The 18,471-nt window shown below is 41.0% G+C and overlaps 1 protein-coding gene across 3 annotated transcripts in view; it reads right to left on the bottom strand.

The window, feature by feature from the left end:
• The window catches only part of Sema5a (semaphorin 5A), a 452,724-nt gene that overhangs the window by 162,059 nt on the left and 272,194 nt on the right, over positions 1–18,471 (bottom strand). For all 3 annotated transcript variants that reach the window (XM_076857478.2, XM_076857480.2, XM_076857479.2), the window contains one exon: positions 7,018–7,080. In XM_076857478.2, coding sequence (XP_076713593.1) covers positions 7,018–7,080 — 63 coding nt within the window. The remainder of the gene's footprint in view (positions 1–7,017; positions 7,081–18,471) is intronic.

Below are 18,471 nucleotides of genomic sequence, written 5' to 3'. Positions count from 1 at the left end.
TTGATAAACTGAGAAATAACAAAAAAACAACAAACAAACAAAAAAGAAAGATCTGTGTTCTAAGACACAGATAATCCGGTGGAAGATGTACCAGCAAATCTCTCTGTTAATCCCTGCTCCCAACTCGGCCTTCTCTTGGTCTATGGAAACTTGCTTGGAGCAGTGTTTGGAATCACTACTTTCAACTACAGGCACCGTCTGTGCAGAATCCCCTGGGGATTCTTTTAAAGGTTTCTCTTATAAATCAGCGTAGTTAAATACCTATGCTTTTCCTTTTCTCATCTAAGAGTTCTTTGGTTTATTCAGTTTCTCTACCTTAAAAATTGGTTAAGAGGATTTAATGAATTCTGCTTCTCCAGCATGTGCTAGTGCACATCTCCCTGGCCACAGCAGCCTGGTGCTACAGTTAACTTCAAAGGAGTAAGGAGTGAACAGAGACAGTGGTGTTGGCGACTGGGAAGTTGAGGCAGCCTGAGAAGCATGTTGCTCTCTGACCTCCTTAAACTGGGGAAAGGGCAGCAGAGTCCCAAAGGCAAAGAGTCAAGCACAGGTATCCGGAGAGTCCCTTCCCAGGCTGGGAATAGGAGGACGTGGCAGAAACCCCACTCTGCCAGAAGAGATGCTCGGGAGTTTCTGCAAGCATGGCATCCAGTGAGAATTAAAACAGGAAATGTGCCTGCCCAAGGGCCTGTGATGGGTGACATCTTCCAGAGCACAGGGCAAGTGTGCCCAAGGGCCATGATGGGTGACAGACAAGATAATGACACCATGGTAGAGAGCAGGATGGAAAATCACCAAAAGTGCAGAGGACTGGGGATTTTGTTTTGTTTTTTTTTTTGTGACTGCTTTTAGAGCTGTTTTAACAACAAGAGGAGATGGAAAGGAACATTTCTTTTTTTAAAGCAAGAGCTTCCATTGGGTACAAATGTACCAGGAGCAGTCAGATAAGCAGGGACAACACAGTCACGGATGAATCATTCCAAGAAGGTCATGCAGACTGAAAAGATAACGGTCTTACAGCGGAGTTCTACAGGCCTGGTGGAAAAAGCAAGGGCCTCTGGTTGATTTTGGAAAGGGGAACAATCCAGATAGAAAATGATGAGGCGGTGGGGGGTGTGCTTATCTCAATCTCATTCAAGAAAAACAAAGAGCAAATGAGATTGTAGGTTGCAACATTCCTGATGGCCCATGAGAAGCCTGACAAAGAACTGGAAAGTAGGTCAGTCGTGTGATAATCAGGATGCAGCAGCATGTGTGCCAGAGAGGCCGGTTGGACAAAAGGGGTAGTCTAAAATCTCAGAGGACACAGGGGATGAGAAGGATGCAGAACTGTTGCAGTGAGAGCAGAGGACAGGAGAATGCACCAGGCTGCTCCCTCTAATGGGCTCCTCTGTGCTGCAGGCAGGGAGGGAAGGAGGAGGTCAATGTCAGGGATCAGGGAGCCAGACAAGGTGGCCAGTGAGAATCTTTCTAAGGGGATGGAGGACAGACCCAGCCTTGTGGAACCTGGAGACACCTACGACGATGTGGAACCTGCTGAGGGTCCTGGGGCAATGTTCCAGTTGGGCCTGGTCACAGTGAACTCCAATGGCACATGTTGCAGGAGGAAGAGTCCAGGTCAAGGTGTGCTCACTCAGTTCCCTGAGGAGCAACCTGTGAAGGCCAGTGGAGGCTGCACCTCTGCTTTGTCATGAAGACATGAGGCTCAGATAGGCTCAGGTTCTCCCTGTGCTCACCCTCTGAAAACTCACAAACTGTCTCACCTGAAATCTAAACAAGTACACACACTTAAGGCAATAATTTCTTATAAAGAGAGATGGGGGCAAGTACAAGCAGAAAAATGCAAAAACAGAAAAGGAAGAAAGCTGAGGTACTCAGCTTCTGAGCACAGTTACATTTAGGAATGAGAGGAAATGGCATAGAGTGCAGGCTTTGCAAGACCGAGCCTACTCCTGCAGGCGGTTCTAAGACACAGATAATCTGGTGGAAGATGTACCAGCAAATCTCTCTGTTAATCCCTGCTCCCAACTCAGCCTTCTCTTGGGCTATGGAAACTTGCTTGGAGCAGTGTTTGGAATCACCACTTTCAACTACAGGCACCGTCTGTGCAGAATCCCCTGGGGATTCTTTTAAAGGTTTCTCTTATAAATCAGCATAGTTAAATACCTAAGCTTTTCCTTTTCTCATCTAAGAGTTCTTTGGTTTATTCAGTTTCTCTACCTTAAAAATGGGTTAAGAGGATTTAATGAATTCTGCTTCTCCAGCATGTGCTAGTGCACATCTTCCCGGCCACAGCAGCCTGCTGCGACATGGCTTCTGGGCTGAGCACTGCCAATGGACATTTGGATAATAACACTTGAATATTAAAGGGACCCTTGTGTGATCCACCTGTCCTTGACTCCCAGCAAGTCCTATGAGACTAGATAGCCCAGATGCAAGGTCACTGACTCAGACGGGGCTTTCCAGAGGGATGGGTAATGCCCACTTGGTTTCAAGGACATGGGTCCTACACCCAGACCCTGGAGAGAAAGCCCATTTTAGGGCTAATTTCTTAATGAGTGAAATGGTTGTGTTTTACAGACACAATGATTGTGGGGGGTTTTTTGCCCCTCAACAAGTCTGTTCTGCTTTAAAAACAAACAAAAAACCTACCTATCTGTGTAAACAGAAGACCTGCAAAAAGAGCAGACCCCTTAGTGTCACCTGAGGGGAAGCACCCAGCTCATCACAACCTATGGATTCCAGGGAGGAGAGCTGGGGTCGGAAACCTTCTGGCCTGAGGCCAACTGGGGCATTCCTGGTGACAGTACTGGCTTTCTCTTGATGCATTACCTCTGTGAGCACCCAGAGTGCTAAAGAGCAGACATTTATAGTAATAGCAGGAACCTTTGAAAAGGGGATTATACACTGACCAAAGTCATGATTTCCAGATGACTCAAAAAAAAAAAAAAAAAAAAGAAAAAAAGAAAGAAAGAAAGAAACACATAGTGTCCAATCAGATGTGTGTGTGTGAGAGAGAGAGACATGCATATATGTACATACATGTTATAGATGCAATATATAGTACTCCTAGGTATACATGGGGATTGGCTCCAGGAACCCTAAAGATACCAAGATCTCAAGTCCCTCATAAAAAAGAGGTAGAATTTCTGTATGAACTCTGTACATCCTCCCAATTTGAATTGGGAGTTTGAATTATCTCTAGATGAGTTATAATACCCAATACGATGCAAATGATATGTAAATAGTTGCTGTATTGTTTAGGAAGTAATAAATGAAAAAAAAAATCTGTGCATGTTCAGTACAGATGGGACCATTGTGGTCCTCACTCCACAGCACATGATCCTGGTTGGTGGAACGTAAGAATGAGGAGGCTGGGACTGTACATATAAAGAGAAAGAGGAATAAATAAGCACACACCTGTGTATAATTGTATATTATATGCTACATGATGTATAGTGGCTTAATATATTAAAATATACCGTGTATATTCTCAACTGCACTGACTCTGTAGGATACTTAAACACCTTGATAACAAAATAAAAAAAATTGGTTTGCATAATCTTTACATGATGTTAATATTTTACCTAAAACACACTCTATTTTCAAAATGATTAAAAAGAACAGAGGTGGATCTATAGTGTGTCACACACACTGATTACAGCTTTCATAAATATTTAGGCTTCGGATGAAAATGTCAACCACCAAGTTGTTAGGCAGGGGGTGTCATGCCTTTCTTCTCCTCATCCCTAGGAGTTTACCTCTTTACCGATGATTTGGCAACTCAAGAAGTAAGACCAAGGGATACAGCAGGAAGAACAATTCAGAGAGCCCTGCATTTTAATCAAAATGCTCCCACTAACTAGCAAAACAATCCTAGGAACTTAGTGTCAAAAATCCAGAGATGGGATCATAAATAAGAGCCCTTTGAGAACTACAAAGTGTAACATCAGCATAAAGCAGCTCTTTCAGTCCCTCTTTCAGTTGTGTTGTCTTTGTCAAGTTCCTAAATGTCAGGGTGGGAGGAGCTCCAGTCCAGACACAAGAACCCTGCACAGACAAGGAACTCTTGTTCGATGATACAACTGACTATTTGTCTTTAAACTAACATTTATGTGAAATACATTTAAATAGTTCTAGAATGTGATTTCTATAATGCCACTTCAGAAGGAACTAAATGCGACACATTTCATTATAATATGTCTTGAATCCGTAAAGACAGATTCTTTTCTGCTTTATGGTTGAGCCATTGCAGCTACAGCGAGCAGAACATATTCTAAGGAAATCAGAAGTAGAACCTTGCAAAGAACTAAGCGTCTCAGTACCACCTTCTGGCTTAGTCCTGCCCAAATTAAAAGCTATGAATAACTTCTCTTGACCAGATTCTCTAAATTGTAAATTTCATGCACTGCACGTGAGATGGTGTGTGTCCCTAGCCCCAGCAACACCAGAAAAATAAGAAACAAGTTGTCCTCTGCAGCTTATGGAGGAATGCTCTCATGAGAAGAGCAAGTGGGCATGGGCAGCACATCCCTGCCACCCCACTACCTCCTTCCACGCACTGCATTCTGACCACTTGGCAATAGGACGTGTTATGCGAGCAGCACAGGCTGCTTTGGGGGGAGGGGGTGGTAGGAAAAAAAATGAGTTCAGTTAAAATGACTGGCATTTTTCTCATTTTTGAGATGTCACATTTTGCATTGTTCTTTTTATTTCCCTGAGAAGAGAAACATTGTAATTCTGTTTAAGTTTTCAGAATATTCTAGTATAAGCACAAACATAAAACAGTTGAATTCTCCTTCTAAACTCATGATCACTAAGAAAAGCCTGAATTCCACTTCTCCAAAGAGACATTACATTTCCATCAAGCTGTGAAAACATTATCTGAGTTGGTCCCAGTGCCTGGCGTGGTTTCTCCTGTCCCTAGGGACCAGCTTGCTCCTCTCCTTCCTGTATCCCTGGAGTTGTGCCTGGGTCATTCTGTAGATGGCAATCATGTCAATGACCACTTTAAGAAAGCAAGACAGATATGAAGGGGACTTGCACAGGAGAAGGAGGACCCTCTGCCCTCATTCCCCATGGGCCAGGCTGCAGTGGCCCCAAACCTCCACGAAGCCACCAGCTCATGTTGTACTCGTGAGCTCCCACTGCACACAGTCCTGCTGTGCAAACCGAAGGCTATTTCAGAGGAGCAGAGGGTATTTAAAACTCTAGGTGAATTTATCAATGTACTGAATGCAACCTAAAAGAAAACGTGATTTATCTTTCTCAAAGCATACGGGACTTAAAATTCATCTTCATTTATTTTAACACATTAGTCTTAACAAATTCAACCCACAGAGTTTGGACCAATTTATAATTAATAAGACTTGCCATTATACTTAACCCACAAATCCAAAACATGAAGCACAAAGGTATGGCTTCATTTGACATCATGTGTTTTCCTCAATTTGTTTCTCCATATCAGAAAAGCTCAGTAAGTGTGGGAACATCTGGTCCCTTCAGTGAAGCTGAGTGAGAGTGCTTTTTCCTATCCCATGAATCTTACTTGCTTCTTTTCTTTCTTTCTTTCTTTTTTTTTTTTTTTTTTTTTTTTTTTTTTGTTACTGGGGATTGAACCCAGGTGTGCTTAACCACTGAGCAACATCCCCACCCTTTTTTCCATTTTACTTAGAGACAGGGTCTTGATAAGTTATTTAAGGTCTCCCTAAGTTTCTGATGCTGGCTTTCAACTTGCAATCCCCCTGCCTCCCAAGCCACTGGGATCTCAGGTGTGCACCACCATGCCCATTTCTAACCATCACTCATCTATTGACCACAGCTTACGGTGAAAAGGGGGCCAGTTTGATTCAGCAAAAGTAATTTTCCTCCCCCAATGAAATAACATACTAGGAAAAGGAAGCCTCCCAGATTTTTCTAAGATTAGGTCTCACAAACAGCGTGGTCAAGCCCCTGGCTACGTTATCTGGTGCTTTTCTTTAATACTCAAGGGACATAAAGGCCAGAAATCCTATCATCGAATCCTGTCACCCTGAAAAAGAAAGTCATTTCCCATCCTGAGCCCTTGAGAAGGCGCCTCCTTCGGCTCATGGCTTAGGCCAGGTGGCCCTGCTGGAAAGGACTGGGGCTGCTCCTTGAGCCCTGACAGGTAAGGTGAGGATCAGAGAGTGTGATCAATCTATAACGTGACAATGCAACATTACAGGCAGGAAAAGAACCATTTCAAAAGCACCCTTTTAAACATTTTATGCATAATTTATAAAACTCATTGAGAAGGTTATAGATTTCTCTGATGTGCTTTTGATTTTTTTATTATCCACTTATTTATTTGGGAGATATTTTAAGATGCCATGTTTTGATTCCTCCTTGGAGCTAACTATGTTTTTTTTTTCTCCCTTCATTTCTGATGTTTATCTCAGATACATTTTCTGGAGATAAATCTCTCTTGGAAAATATCATCAATTTTTCCTTTCTGTTTCTTTGTCTCCAAGGGTTTCCTTGGTCGAGACTGTAGTTTCTTCCAACTCCTCTCCCCGGTTCCTAGTTTTTTCAGTTCCCTTCTGGGAAACCTGATGGCTAAGTTGACTGAGCCCAGACTCAGCGTTTGATTCTCAAAACCATTTAGTTAAGGGCAGAGAAGCAGGTGAGGCTTGGAGACACTGGTTACCCAGCAAGTGAGACCAGTACAGGGTGAGGCAGAGCCAGCCTGCACACCTGCTAGAGGGGGGTTTCTCCAGATGATGGGGGACAAGTTTACAAAGTCACTCAGCCTTCATTTAAGTTCATATCTGAGTGTAAGGACTGACAGTGCAAATCAGATCTGACCTTCTATTCTGTCCTTTGTGAAAATGATTGGTGTTGGGATCAATTGTCATTGAATGTAAAAAATAAGAGCATATTCTGTGTGCATATAGTGAATCTTGCTCTTTTCACATTACAGGGCACCATGTGGTTAGTCACAATGCTATACAGAGTCCTTGGAGGCAGGCAATGACCTTGGTCCCATGCCCTCCTTACCTTGGATTTGCCCTTGCTGTAACAGGCTTTCCTGGTGGCCTCGTCACACCCCCACTCCACGGCCTGTAGAAAACAGCAAAGCAACAGCAAATGTTATGGCTTTGATTGACAAAAGGGGGACATTAAAGAAGGCTTTGATAACCACATTAGAAGATGCAGGTGCACCCCCACATCGACACCTGGATACGATAAAGCACAATGCATGAAATCCAGCCATGGGCTGACATTTGGGATCCAAATCTAGCCTTGAAAGGACACATGAGCAAGAATTTGTTTTTTAAAGGTGGTAATGGGAGTTTTGGATCTAGTCCCTGTTAGAGACAAGTTAATGAGCTGGTGACCCTGGGCCTGACTGCAGGGAGATCAGGACAATAAAACCACATGACACACCCAATGGAGATTGAAAGGAGGGACCCAGAAACACAATGCCCTACATGCTCACTTAGACCTGAAGAATTCTTTGTAAGAGAACGTCCCTCTTCTATATTCCTAGATGACGAGTGAGGGAAGCTTTGCATGTCCTTACATATATATTTATATACCCATGACAGTCAATACCTAGCTCATGCAAAGAGCCCATCCATCTACTGTTACTCTCTAATACCAGCAATTTTCATGTTGTTATTAGCTTTGACTAAATATTGAGAGCCAAGACATTTCAGTGTTTTTCTCTGACTCCAAATCTAATCCATGCTGATCAATTTGAGATGTACATCTTCACACATGAAATCACAAACAGAATATGTGATGAGTGAAAGTAACAGAAAGCTCTTGCTCCATAGGAAGAAATAATGCCTGTACACATTGATACACTGAGATGTGAATCATTCTGAACAAGTTGGAGCATCCAGGTTGTTTTATTTTTCTATTACTAAACAGTGTGTAGATTTTTATAGGGTGAAAATATTTTCTCCAATTCCTCAACTTCTATTACAATCATTTTCTGGGTTATTATTTGGATTGAATTGCTGAAGAAACTGAGATGTATACCAGTGAAGTCATTATCCGGAAAATGGCTAAGTGAGAAAATATTTTGTTAATTTAGACTAATGTTAAATAATAAACCAAACTAAACCAAATAAAAACTAATATCAAATGATATGAAGGAAAATACTGACTTTACCCTTATTGCTAGTGATTTTTTTTTCTAATTCTCCTATGCTTGGGAGAATAATAAAGTCAAGCTAACAACTTATCTAATATCCTCCTCCGTGCTCCAAAGAACGTTACATAACAGAGATGAAGTCATAACACACTGCTTCTTGTCTAACTTATCTAACTTGGCAAACATAGTACATAAGAAAAGATTCCAGAGAGAACCACGAGAGTGTCTTGAACAGAAACAACATTGTCACTGTTCTCCCTGGTGCAGACTGTGGGGACTTCTGTCCCTGTCAACATCAGATAAGAGAATTGCTAATCCTTTCTGTGATGTTTTCCTTGGTGATGAAGGGTCACACTTGTGAAGTATCAGCGAATCAGCCTCTGATGCAACTGAAGACAACTCCATCCAGGATGGCCAGTGCTTTTCACAAAAGTGATGACACTCCGAAGGAGAGGCGGGGCACAACATCCAGGGGTGTGTCTACAGATCCTGGAAGTGAAGAGGAGACAAAGGGGAAGAGGAGCCTGTGCCTCTTCTGGGCCCTCCAGTGAGTTCCTCCCTGAGATCTCTTTTTAAAGCTCACTCTGTTGTTTTTATGTAAATAAAGATATGTGTGTCTTGTGTTTACTTAAACTGAAAACAGGACATGACACACTCTTTTAGCACCTTTGAACTCCTCACAACCGTCATTTTATGTCATCCGAGGACACTGTGCTGTAAGTCGGCAAGGAATCAGTGTTCTATAGCTACTAGGAATATGTCATCTAAAAGGGAATCCACAGTGGCTTTCCTTGGTCCCGTCGTTTTTGCTGGCTATCAGTGGCCTCTTCTGCAAACGCAAGAACTATGACAAAGTGGGTTCCTCCCAAGATCAAGGGGGAAGAGTGTTTGTCCCGGGCCATCAAAACCATTCAGGCCCTGTTGCCAACGTGGAGAACAAACAGCCTCTCAAGTCCACCTGGTGCTCGGGCAGCCTTCTCATTTTCAAGATAAATATTGGCCAAGGACTGGAAAAGGGAAAGTAATTGAAAAAAGAATGTGGGAGTTTTCATAAACATTTCACTACTTTACCCAGTCTACTGAAAATAACCACTGCTCACACAAGTTTATCAGACCAACAGAAAATAAGACAAGTATCATAGATTTTTCTGAAGACAATTTTTAAAAGTAGAAAAATGAATTTCTAAAGGCATTTTTATTACAGGGTCATTAGCATGCAAATAATATTCAAATCCAGAATTTATTAAAGACCATGATGATAGAGGTTTTCTGTGAATTCACCTCAGACAGAAGACAAACTCTAGAGAAGTTTCAAATTAAGGATAGGACTTTATTGCAGAAAATACGAGGGATAAACACATACCATTGGGTATCACAGAACTATAAAAAGAATGCAGTGAGCAAAAGGGACTTTTCCAGATTACGCGAGAATTGAGTTCTAGATTAATCCCATAGTGTCTTTCTTATCACTCAGTAAACTGGACTTTGCCCATTCGATCACTTGCCATTATGGAAGGAAGAAATAGTCCATAGGACACCAACACAGATATCTATGGCACTTTCTCATCTCAGATCTCATTTCCCCAAGTTATCCACTCCTCCATTTGAACTTAGTTTCCTTTTAAATCTGATCAGGAATTCTTCTATTCTTCTAGATCCATCCTAATCAACTGAGTCCCTTCTAATCAAACCTTCTCTTTCTATTCTCAATGTAGACTTTTGTTATTCAATTGTTGTGGTTTGAAACTGAGGTGTCCCCCAAAGCTTCTGCGTCCATGCAGAAGTGTTCAGAGGTGAAGTGACTGGATTGCGAGAGCTGTAACCTCGTCTGTCTACCCTGGTGTGAATGGACCAACTGCATGGTCACTGTAGGCAGGAGGAGCCTGGCTGGAGGAGGGGGGTCCCTGGGGTGCCCTGAAGGCTGCAGGTTTCTTGTGTTGCCTTCCCCTCTCCCTCTCTGCTTCCTGGCTGCCATGAGTGAGCTATTTCCTTTTCCACACCCTTGACCATGATGCTTGGCCTCTCCTTCAGTCCAAAATGGTGGAGCCAGTTACCACCCACTGTTTGTTTAGAAAAAATGAGCCCAGAATAACCTTTCCTTCTCCAAGCTGTTCTCGAGGTGTTTTGATCCCAACAATGAAAGTTTCCCTAACCCATCCACATATCATTATTTTGGAACAAAATCCACTACTGGTTTGGGAAGCTATCTTACTGCTTGTCTTCAAATTCATTTCAAATACTTTCCACCCAAACCTACCTTTATGATGACCATACAAATGTGAATGCATTTTACATTTCAAATTTCAATACAACTCTCATGGACCTGTCTTATCTTTTTAAGAGCTTTAATTTTTGTCATCCTTTATCCTTATCCTTACTTATTGCATGTTAGCCCAGGAGAGACAAGAATATTAATTCTTTCTCCTATTCAACATTTAGTGTTCATTGTATGTTTCAGTAGCAGACCTAGCCAAAATATTGTGGTTACTTGTGTCCTCAAAGACTATCTACAGTGGCTAAAGAGCTTGAAACATCTGTGTTTAAAAGACTCAAAGATTTCCTTTGGGCTCAATTGTTTTCTGTGAATTCGTTTAAAAAAAAACAAAACATGTCTGCTATCAATTCATAAAAGTTTTGCTTTATTCTTATATACCTCTCTTCCATTTAACAAAGTCATTAAATATCTATCAAATATCAGATAGAAGATACTCTGCTATATAGTGATTGATGGAAGGAAAAGCAGACATATTGATCACAATTGCACACATTAGATATGAATTTACAGTAAAATGTAAGCAGATTTCCTTGGCCTAGACAGCACGGTATTGGATATAAGAAGGCAACAGTGTTCGTTTGCCTTGTTAGGGAAGCCACATGCTGGTACTCTCAGATCCAGTTGTACACTGAGCTTACCGCATCCTCAACTCTTAGGAAGTGACAGTGCTACAATCAAACCTGTAAAGAAGCAGGGTATGCTTACAGAAAACCCTTTTATATCTGCAGAAGCCCTGGGGGAGTAAGGTAGTGCCTGCTGTTTTATGGTACAACACACCTCACTGTTCCGCACGCAGACTTGCTCCAGTTGTGACAAATGGATCTGTGATCTCAGGATAAAATTAGATGTTGGAAAGAAAAAAAGATTGGCTCTTTTGATGTATGTATTACATACATATAAATCCTCAGTTCTCAGAAATATATAAACAAAGCTATGCATTATTACATTCCACAGCAAGAGAAGTTAATTAGACAGGGACTAGCAATGGCAGATACTTTTCATAAAAATGAAGAGAACAACATTCAAGGCAGATGGGCCACTGCTCTTTCAGCAGATGGCTCTGCTAATTAGATAGTGGCAAAAGATAACATTTAAAAAAAACTAGTGTAATTACACAGTGCCAAAAATTAACAACCACCTGAGGGCTTTTTTTTTTTTCATATGTTTGCATTCATATTCTTATGTCATGTTTTTCTGTGACACACTGGAGAATGTTACATTGTGGTGACGATTATAAACAAATTGCCAGGGAATGCAAGGCCATATCTTTGTTTGGAACAAAAAACAAGTCAGAACTTGCAGCTGTGACTGTTGTGTGACTTGAATACAATGTCGACCTGGTTATCCCTGAGTGGGGTCATCTTCTCTCTTCCCTCTGCTGGCCGCCGTGCCATTTACAAAACAACTGAACTTGAGTTCAAAATCATTGTGTGCAGTCATAGTCACAAAGTGGCACATACTTTAGTCACTTTTCAAGTAACTGCCCAACATTCCCCTCTGCCGTTCCTTCTTAGTGTGCATTAAACGCATTTGTTCATCTTCCATATTAATGCAGTACACTTACATTTCCCTTCAATCAAATAAGGCAAGTCCAATTCTTCTCTCTTGGCCACCTCTACATCAGAAGGCAGGAAGAGGACTTTGGTTATATCATCTAAGCACTGTTTTTTTGATGCTCATTATACTGACACCAAACCCAAATTAGGGAATACATCTTAACCTTAGAGATTCACACAAAAGTGTGTTATAATATTTTCCAACTCCATATTAATAAAACCCAAGATTTTTTTTTCATATAACATCAAGTGAAAGTTACTCTGAATAGCTGCAGAGAGGCTGCCAACCTGTCAGATGGACATTTTGTTCACTAATTGACATAGACACTGGATCCTGTTCCTAAGGCTATGAGACAAAGTACCATAAATTGAGTGACTTTAATGACCGGAACTTATTCTTGTAATTTTGGAGACTGGAGGCCTGAAATCAAGGTGCTGTCAGGCCACTCTCTCTGGAAACAGGGAGAGTCTGTCTAGGCCTCTCTCCCACAAACAGCAGCTCCTGTCAGCCCTGGTTCCTCCCGGCTCTGCCTCCGTCATCACAGGGCCCTCTCCCAGGTCTCTCTGTCCAAATGTCCTTCTCGAAAGGACTCTGGTCACTGGAGTAGGGCCATCATAGTCCAGTAATGACATCATCTTAACTAATTACATGTGCGGTGGCCCTGTTTCCAAATAAGGTCACATTCTAAGAGCCTGGATAGGCACAGATTTGGGAAGGATACTCTTCAATCCAGAACCAACATTGTGACAAAATTAAGAACTTTAATATAAGTTATAATATAGCTTAATAACTATTAAACATCAAGTCAATAATATATTGACTTGATGTTTAATAGTAGTGGACAAGTTAGGGTCACTGCTCTGGGAAAAATTAGTTGCCAAATCTAATGCAAAATAATGATGATAACTGATTAAACTTGTGATGTGCTAGCCAAGTGCTAAATGCTTCCTGCTCATCTCTCTCAGTTCAGAACCCCCACTCAAGTGTGAGGGCCACTATCACCATCAGATTCTGGCTGAGGCACTGAATAAATGTCTTTCCAAAGTCTGCAGGTTTTCAGTGGCTGGCCAAGCCCCAGGCTGTGTGGGGCTCACAGCAGGAGCCTGTCCTTCCCTGTCCCTGACACCTTCACATCAGCTTCCCCTGGTTACCCCATTCTCCCAGCTTCTTTGTTTCACCTTCCCATAATTCAAAAAAATATCCACCTGAAGCACAGATACGTGTGCAAGTCTAAGTTCAGAGCTGTTGCCACTCAGTAATATTAATCACAAAAGCCATCGACCCCCTTGGCATGGAATGTATTCATTTTCAAAGCCTCTGGACCCACTCACAGCCCTCATATCGATTTTAAGCAGCACATGATTCATCGAGCGCCACTCTACCGTCAACAGGCGTGTGGCCAGGTTCTTGATCTAGGAACCTTGGGTTGGCTTTGTGAAATTAAACATCTCCAAGAGAGAAATGCAGTCTGTTCCTGACGTAGCAGCAGAATTCTGTTTTCATATTAGGGGTTAAGTTCCCATTACTGCTCGGCTAAGACCCCTGGAATTCAATAGAAATAATGAGACGTGAAAGTTTTGGATTGACAATAATGCAGAAATTAGGGTCACTGCTCTGGAAACAATTAGTTGCCAAATCTAATACAAATAATGATAATACTCCATTGATCTTGTATTGTGCAAGCCAGAGTATGAAATGCTTCTGTATATCTATCCCATTTAATGAGATAAACATTTTATATGAGAACTATTACTATAAAAATTTTCAAAGAAATCTGTAAAGAAATGCAGTAACTGCTGACTAAAAGTCAAAGCCATCTGGACTGCTCTGTCATATCTGGTTACTTGTTTTCTTCTGCTCCTCCCCTATTCTCTTCCAGGTAACTTTGTTGCTCATTGTGGTCCTTGAACCAGCTGGCCTTACTCCCTGGAATACCCTCCCACACATGCCCACCAAGCTAATGTCCATACCTCCTTCACACCTTTGGTTGAGTGTCCTAGCTAATGTGAGTATCTAGTTGAGTGTCTGGAACCACATACGGAAAACTGCAACTGCTGCTTCTTTACCCATAAGAAAGTGGACTGCCTGTGGGCGGGGCTTGGCTGCTGATTCACTTCTGCATCTGTACCACCTAAAGCATGCCTCACGCTTAAATAGCACTCAAGGCATGACTATTAGACAGATAAAGGGATACAGAGTGCCCTGTGCCCTCACTCTCAGAAGTGGCTGCAGGGTGTCCCTCCAGGGACCCCATGGAAAATGGGTGCATGAGGCTTTAGAGCCCCTGAGCTGACGGAGTGAGCCCACTAGCCGCTGCACTTCTGTGGCAAATGGCCCTCCATGACTTCTCTTTTAAACTTCAGTTCACCAGGAGCATGAGCCTGGAACATGAAGGTGCCTTCTCTGGGAGGAGAAGGGCAGGGCCAGAGCAGGGACTTCCATACTTTGCAGTAGTAGATGACTTTCTTTAGGTAACTTGTCAACCATAATCTTATATAAAAGGAGATAAAAGAGGCATCATAGTAAAGTTGTGCTGTATGTGCAAAACTGAACATGAAATCATTTGAAATTGTGAGGTCAAGTGGTCACTGAGTCATAGCACTCTCAGTTTCCAACTATTTGTGTTTCTTCTACGGCAAGAAAAAAGTGCAAATGTATACAAACTGAGGAGTTATGAATACGGCCACCTTTAAATCTCAGTTCCTTGGGAGAATGATCTGAAATGACAGAATTCTCTGCTTGACACAGGACCAGGAGATCCCGGTAATGTCACAGTAAAAATTACTTTATGGAGGAATTCCAGAGCCTTAAAACTTGGGAGGTGGTATACAGCAGGGTCAACATTTCTTATGTAATAGAACTAAAACATTGTAGTGTCCAAACTCTCCAAAGCAACTCTAGAATTCCAGGGTTTCAGAAACCACAGTTGACAAGTCAGTGTTTTAAGAAACCAAAAGGCTCTGATGAGTAACTTGAAGTGCTTGTGCTAGACACAAGGAAAGAAAAACAGAGTGGTGAAATGAGGTACAAGGACCCTCCTTCTGAGCACAGGTGAAGCCCACTGGGATGGCTTTGTGAAGGCAGTACATGGGGAAGGAGTCCTGTGAGGAAGGACAGTCCACCCCCCGGGATAAGCCTAGAGTCATGCTCATCAGACAAAGAGGCATCAAACAACTGGTGTACTTCCAAAGTATTGCTAGGAATCAAAGTCGAGCTTGAAGTTGGGGCTAGCAAGAGTGGCAGTTTCAAAGTTTGCCTGCAGTTTCAAAGAAACGTTCTTGACTCCGGAGTTTCCAAAAAAAAAGTTGTTCTCATGCATTGAAGTAAGGATTGCCTTGAAAAATGTTACTTTGTCCAATTCGTAAGGCTAAGTTTAGTGAGGGGAAAATTACTAAAGGAATGTCTACTTTTATACATGAATTTCTAAACTATTAGTAAATGAGAAACCCAATCAAGTCTGGGATAAAAGTAGTGACATCACAGTGAATTAAAATAGGACTATTTTACTTAAATCAAGATTTCCTAAAAGCACTTGGTTGAAGAAGGATCACTTCTCATATTACGTTTTCTATTTTAAACACACAGTTACATCCTACATCACATAGATATTGTCATCCAACATCACAATATCTGCAATGTTAAACAGAAGTTGAGATGTTTGCTAAAATTTAAATAGCTACATCACAAACATTAAAATCAGATGTTTCATCTGAAGTAACTTATTCTGCACATGCAAAAAGTAACTCCAAAGGAGTAAGTTAGTTATGGAAAGTCCTGAATAACATTAGACAGAACTGAACTTATTAAGACTATTTGAAGACCTTACGGGACATTGACATGAGGGCTTAGACCATAGAATTTAAAAAGTACAAGCAGCAGTCTATTAGGATTCACATTTTATAGGGATGAACAACTTGATACAATGACTCCTGTCCTGGGAATGTCTTCACAGTGCTGTTTGCAGGGTTGATTTGACAAACACCTTCTTGCCTATACCAGGTGACTACTGGCAATCATCATCTAGCACGATTGGAAAAGTAAGCTAAATCATCCAGACCTAATACAAGATTGAATTTCCTGGCCACCTGATGAGATTTCATCTGGTTCTATAGCTAAAGGGGTCCAAAGCGACTGCATCTAACCACTGATATGAACGACCAAGGTTATTATTCTGAGGCAACATAATATAGATGAAGAAAACAATGCCAGTCATCACGGCATGAATACAAATGAGGACACAGAAACCCGCATGTCTGTGTTGGTTTGGCTTGGAATTATATTTCATTGATATTAATAAATGATTTTTATGTTTTCAGGAGGAATAGCCCCCATTTGTGAATTTGTGTGTTAGATTTCTCTGGCTTGAAATGTAAAGTCAGTCAAATCAGGGTCACTGGTTTGGGCCCTATTATTATTGTATTTATGGCTAAATCCTGATGGAGTCATCCTAAATGAACTCTCATTTAATAGGTAATATAGATGCAAATATATGGGTTTTGTTTTCAGTTTTTCTTATAAATCATTTCTGTTGTTTGATCCTTCAGGAAGCAGGCTTATGAAAACAAACAGCACTTCATACTTGAGAAATTCATCACTGATCAGGGCTGGGAAGTGGGCCCCGGGTCTGCTGGGTGCTCATAAAGCCTGAGTCACAGATGTTTACTGAGGAATTATTTCGTATTCAGTGAACCACTCAGAATTTATTTATTATTCAAGTTATAAATGCTGGCTTCCTATCACTAAAGATGATTTTACTTCCTGCTTGAGCATATATTGATCTATTTGCAAGATCTCAAGATATGTGGAAGCCCCTTTTTATGAGCTGAGCATTATTTCCATAAATTTTTGCTTTTACCTAAGAGAAATCCACAATTGAATGTGTTTTCTGGTGAAAATCTGGGCAGTCATATTTCACTCTTATTACTTTAAAATGTGTAAAAGGATGATATGCTTCTGTTCACAAAACAACTTATTTACAGTAGGATCACAATTTTACATGAGAACATAATGAACATTACTGATATACTCATTCCCCAGATAATATTTAACACTCTCACAACTTTGTAAATATCTACTTATTGAATCAAATAAATAATTGAATATTGAACAGAAACTATGTAATTTTGCCACTTATTTTTTCAAACATCTGTTTTATAGTATTATCTGTTTGTTTATATACCAAAGGGAGTCCTAAAATATTATAATTACTATAAATAAAATCTTGGTTGAGAAAGAACTCTATTTTAAAAAAAATTTAAAATATCAAAAATAATTCTAGTGTGAAATGAAGAATTGGTGGTTTTTTTAAAGAGAGAGAGAGAGAGAATTTTTAATATTTATTTTTTAGTTTTCAGTGGACACAACATCTTTATTTTATTTTTATGTGGTGCTGAGGATCAAACCCAGCATCCTGTGCATGCCAGGCGAGCATGCTACCACTTGAGCCACCTCCCCAGCCCAAAAATTGGTGATTTTTTTTTAATATCGATAATATCTAAGATATTTTCTTGGGCACTGCGAACCATTTGTGATGATTTTATACTGGATGGGAATGAACATCACTCACTCCCTCCTTTGGTCTCTTTTCAGCAGTTATGTTATATGATTAGCCAAGGTTGGCAATTAATTGCCAAAGGCTGCATCTCCACCCAACTTCCTGTGAAAGAAATTTGATTTTGAAGTGAATTTGTTGCTTGATCTATGGCTTCGAGTGGCCGAGCCGCACAAACTTGTGTGGATCTGGGGGTGGGGGCACTGCGGTAGAGTGATCCGTGGCATCTCCAAGATATCACCTCCTGAGACTTGGATCCTGGAAATACAGGTGAGCACAAGGGAAGGGTACACCAGCCGCTCCAAGCAATTGGTGGGCAGTTGGTCAGAGCTCAGAACAGTCAGGTCCACGGAAGTGATGGGCACCAGCTTCTTAGTAGCAGGAAGTGTGCAATTTATTGAGAAGGCAAAGACTTGTGTGGAGAAGCAGCTTAGGGCAGTCTACTCTCTGATGTGAAATTAATGCCACCCCTGCTCTTGCTGGTTTGATCTGAGCACCACGCACAACTCTGGGCTGTCTTCTTTGCCCCTCCATGAGTCTATCTATCCTTAGGAAAATAAAAGTTCCTTATAACTCCTTTTGAAGGAAAACATAACAGGTCAGTGAATCTACTTCCAAAATAGCACAATTCTTGATTTAAAAAAAAAAAGCACCAAATTCATACAATATTAATACTTTTGAATCAAACACACTTTGGTTTCATTGTTCATAAATCCTAGCTTTTCAAAACAAATGAAAAAACAACCAAACAAGCAAAACTATATTAATCATATGAACGGTACCTCTAACATCACAGGAATTCAAAGCAGTTCCGAAGGAAACTTCTTTTTCAAAGTCATATCATTATGATTTATTTGCTTGGAATTCCAAGTCTTGAGCCAAGAAAATGAGATGATATTAAAAACAATATGACACCAACAGAAATGAAAAATGAGGGGAAACTTATAACTGTTGATTGCTAGGGCA

Source organism: Callospermophilus lateralis, chromosome 5, assembly GCF_048772815.1.
Source record: "Callospermophilus lateralis isolate mCalLat2 chromosome 5, mCalLat2.hap1, whole genome shotgun sequence".
Lineage (NCBI taxonomy): Eukaryota > Metazoa > Chordata > Mammalia > Rodentia > Sciuridae > Callospermophilus > Callospermophilus lateralis.
This window is presented reverse-complemented; position numbering and strand designations above follow the sequence as displayed.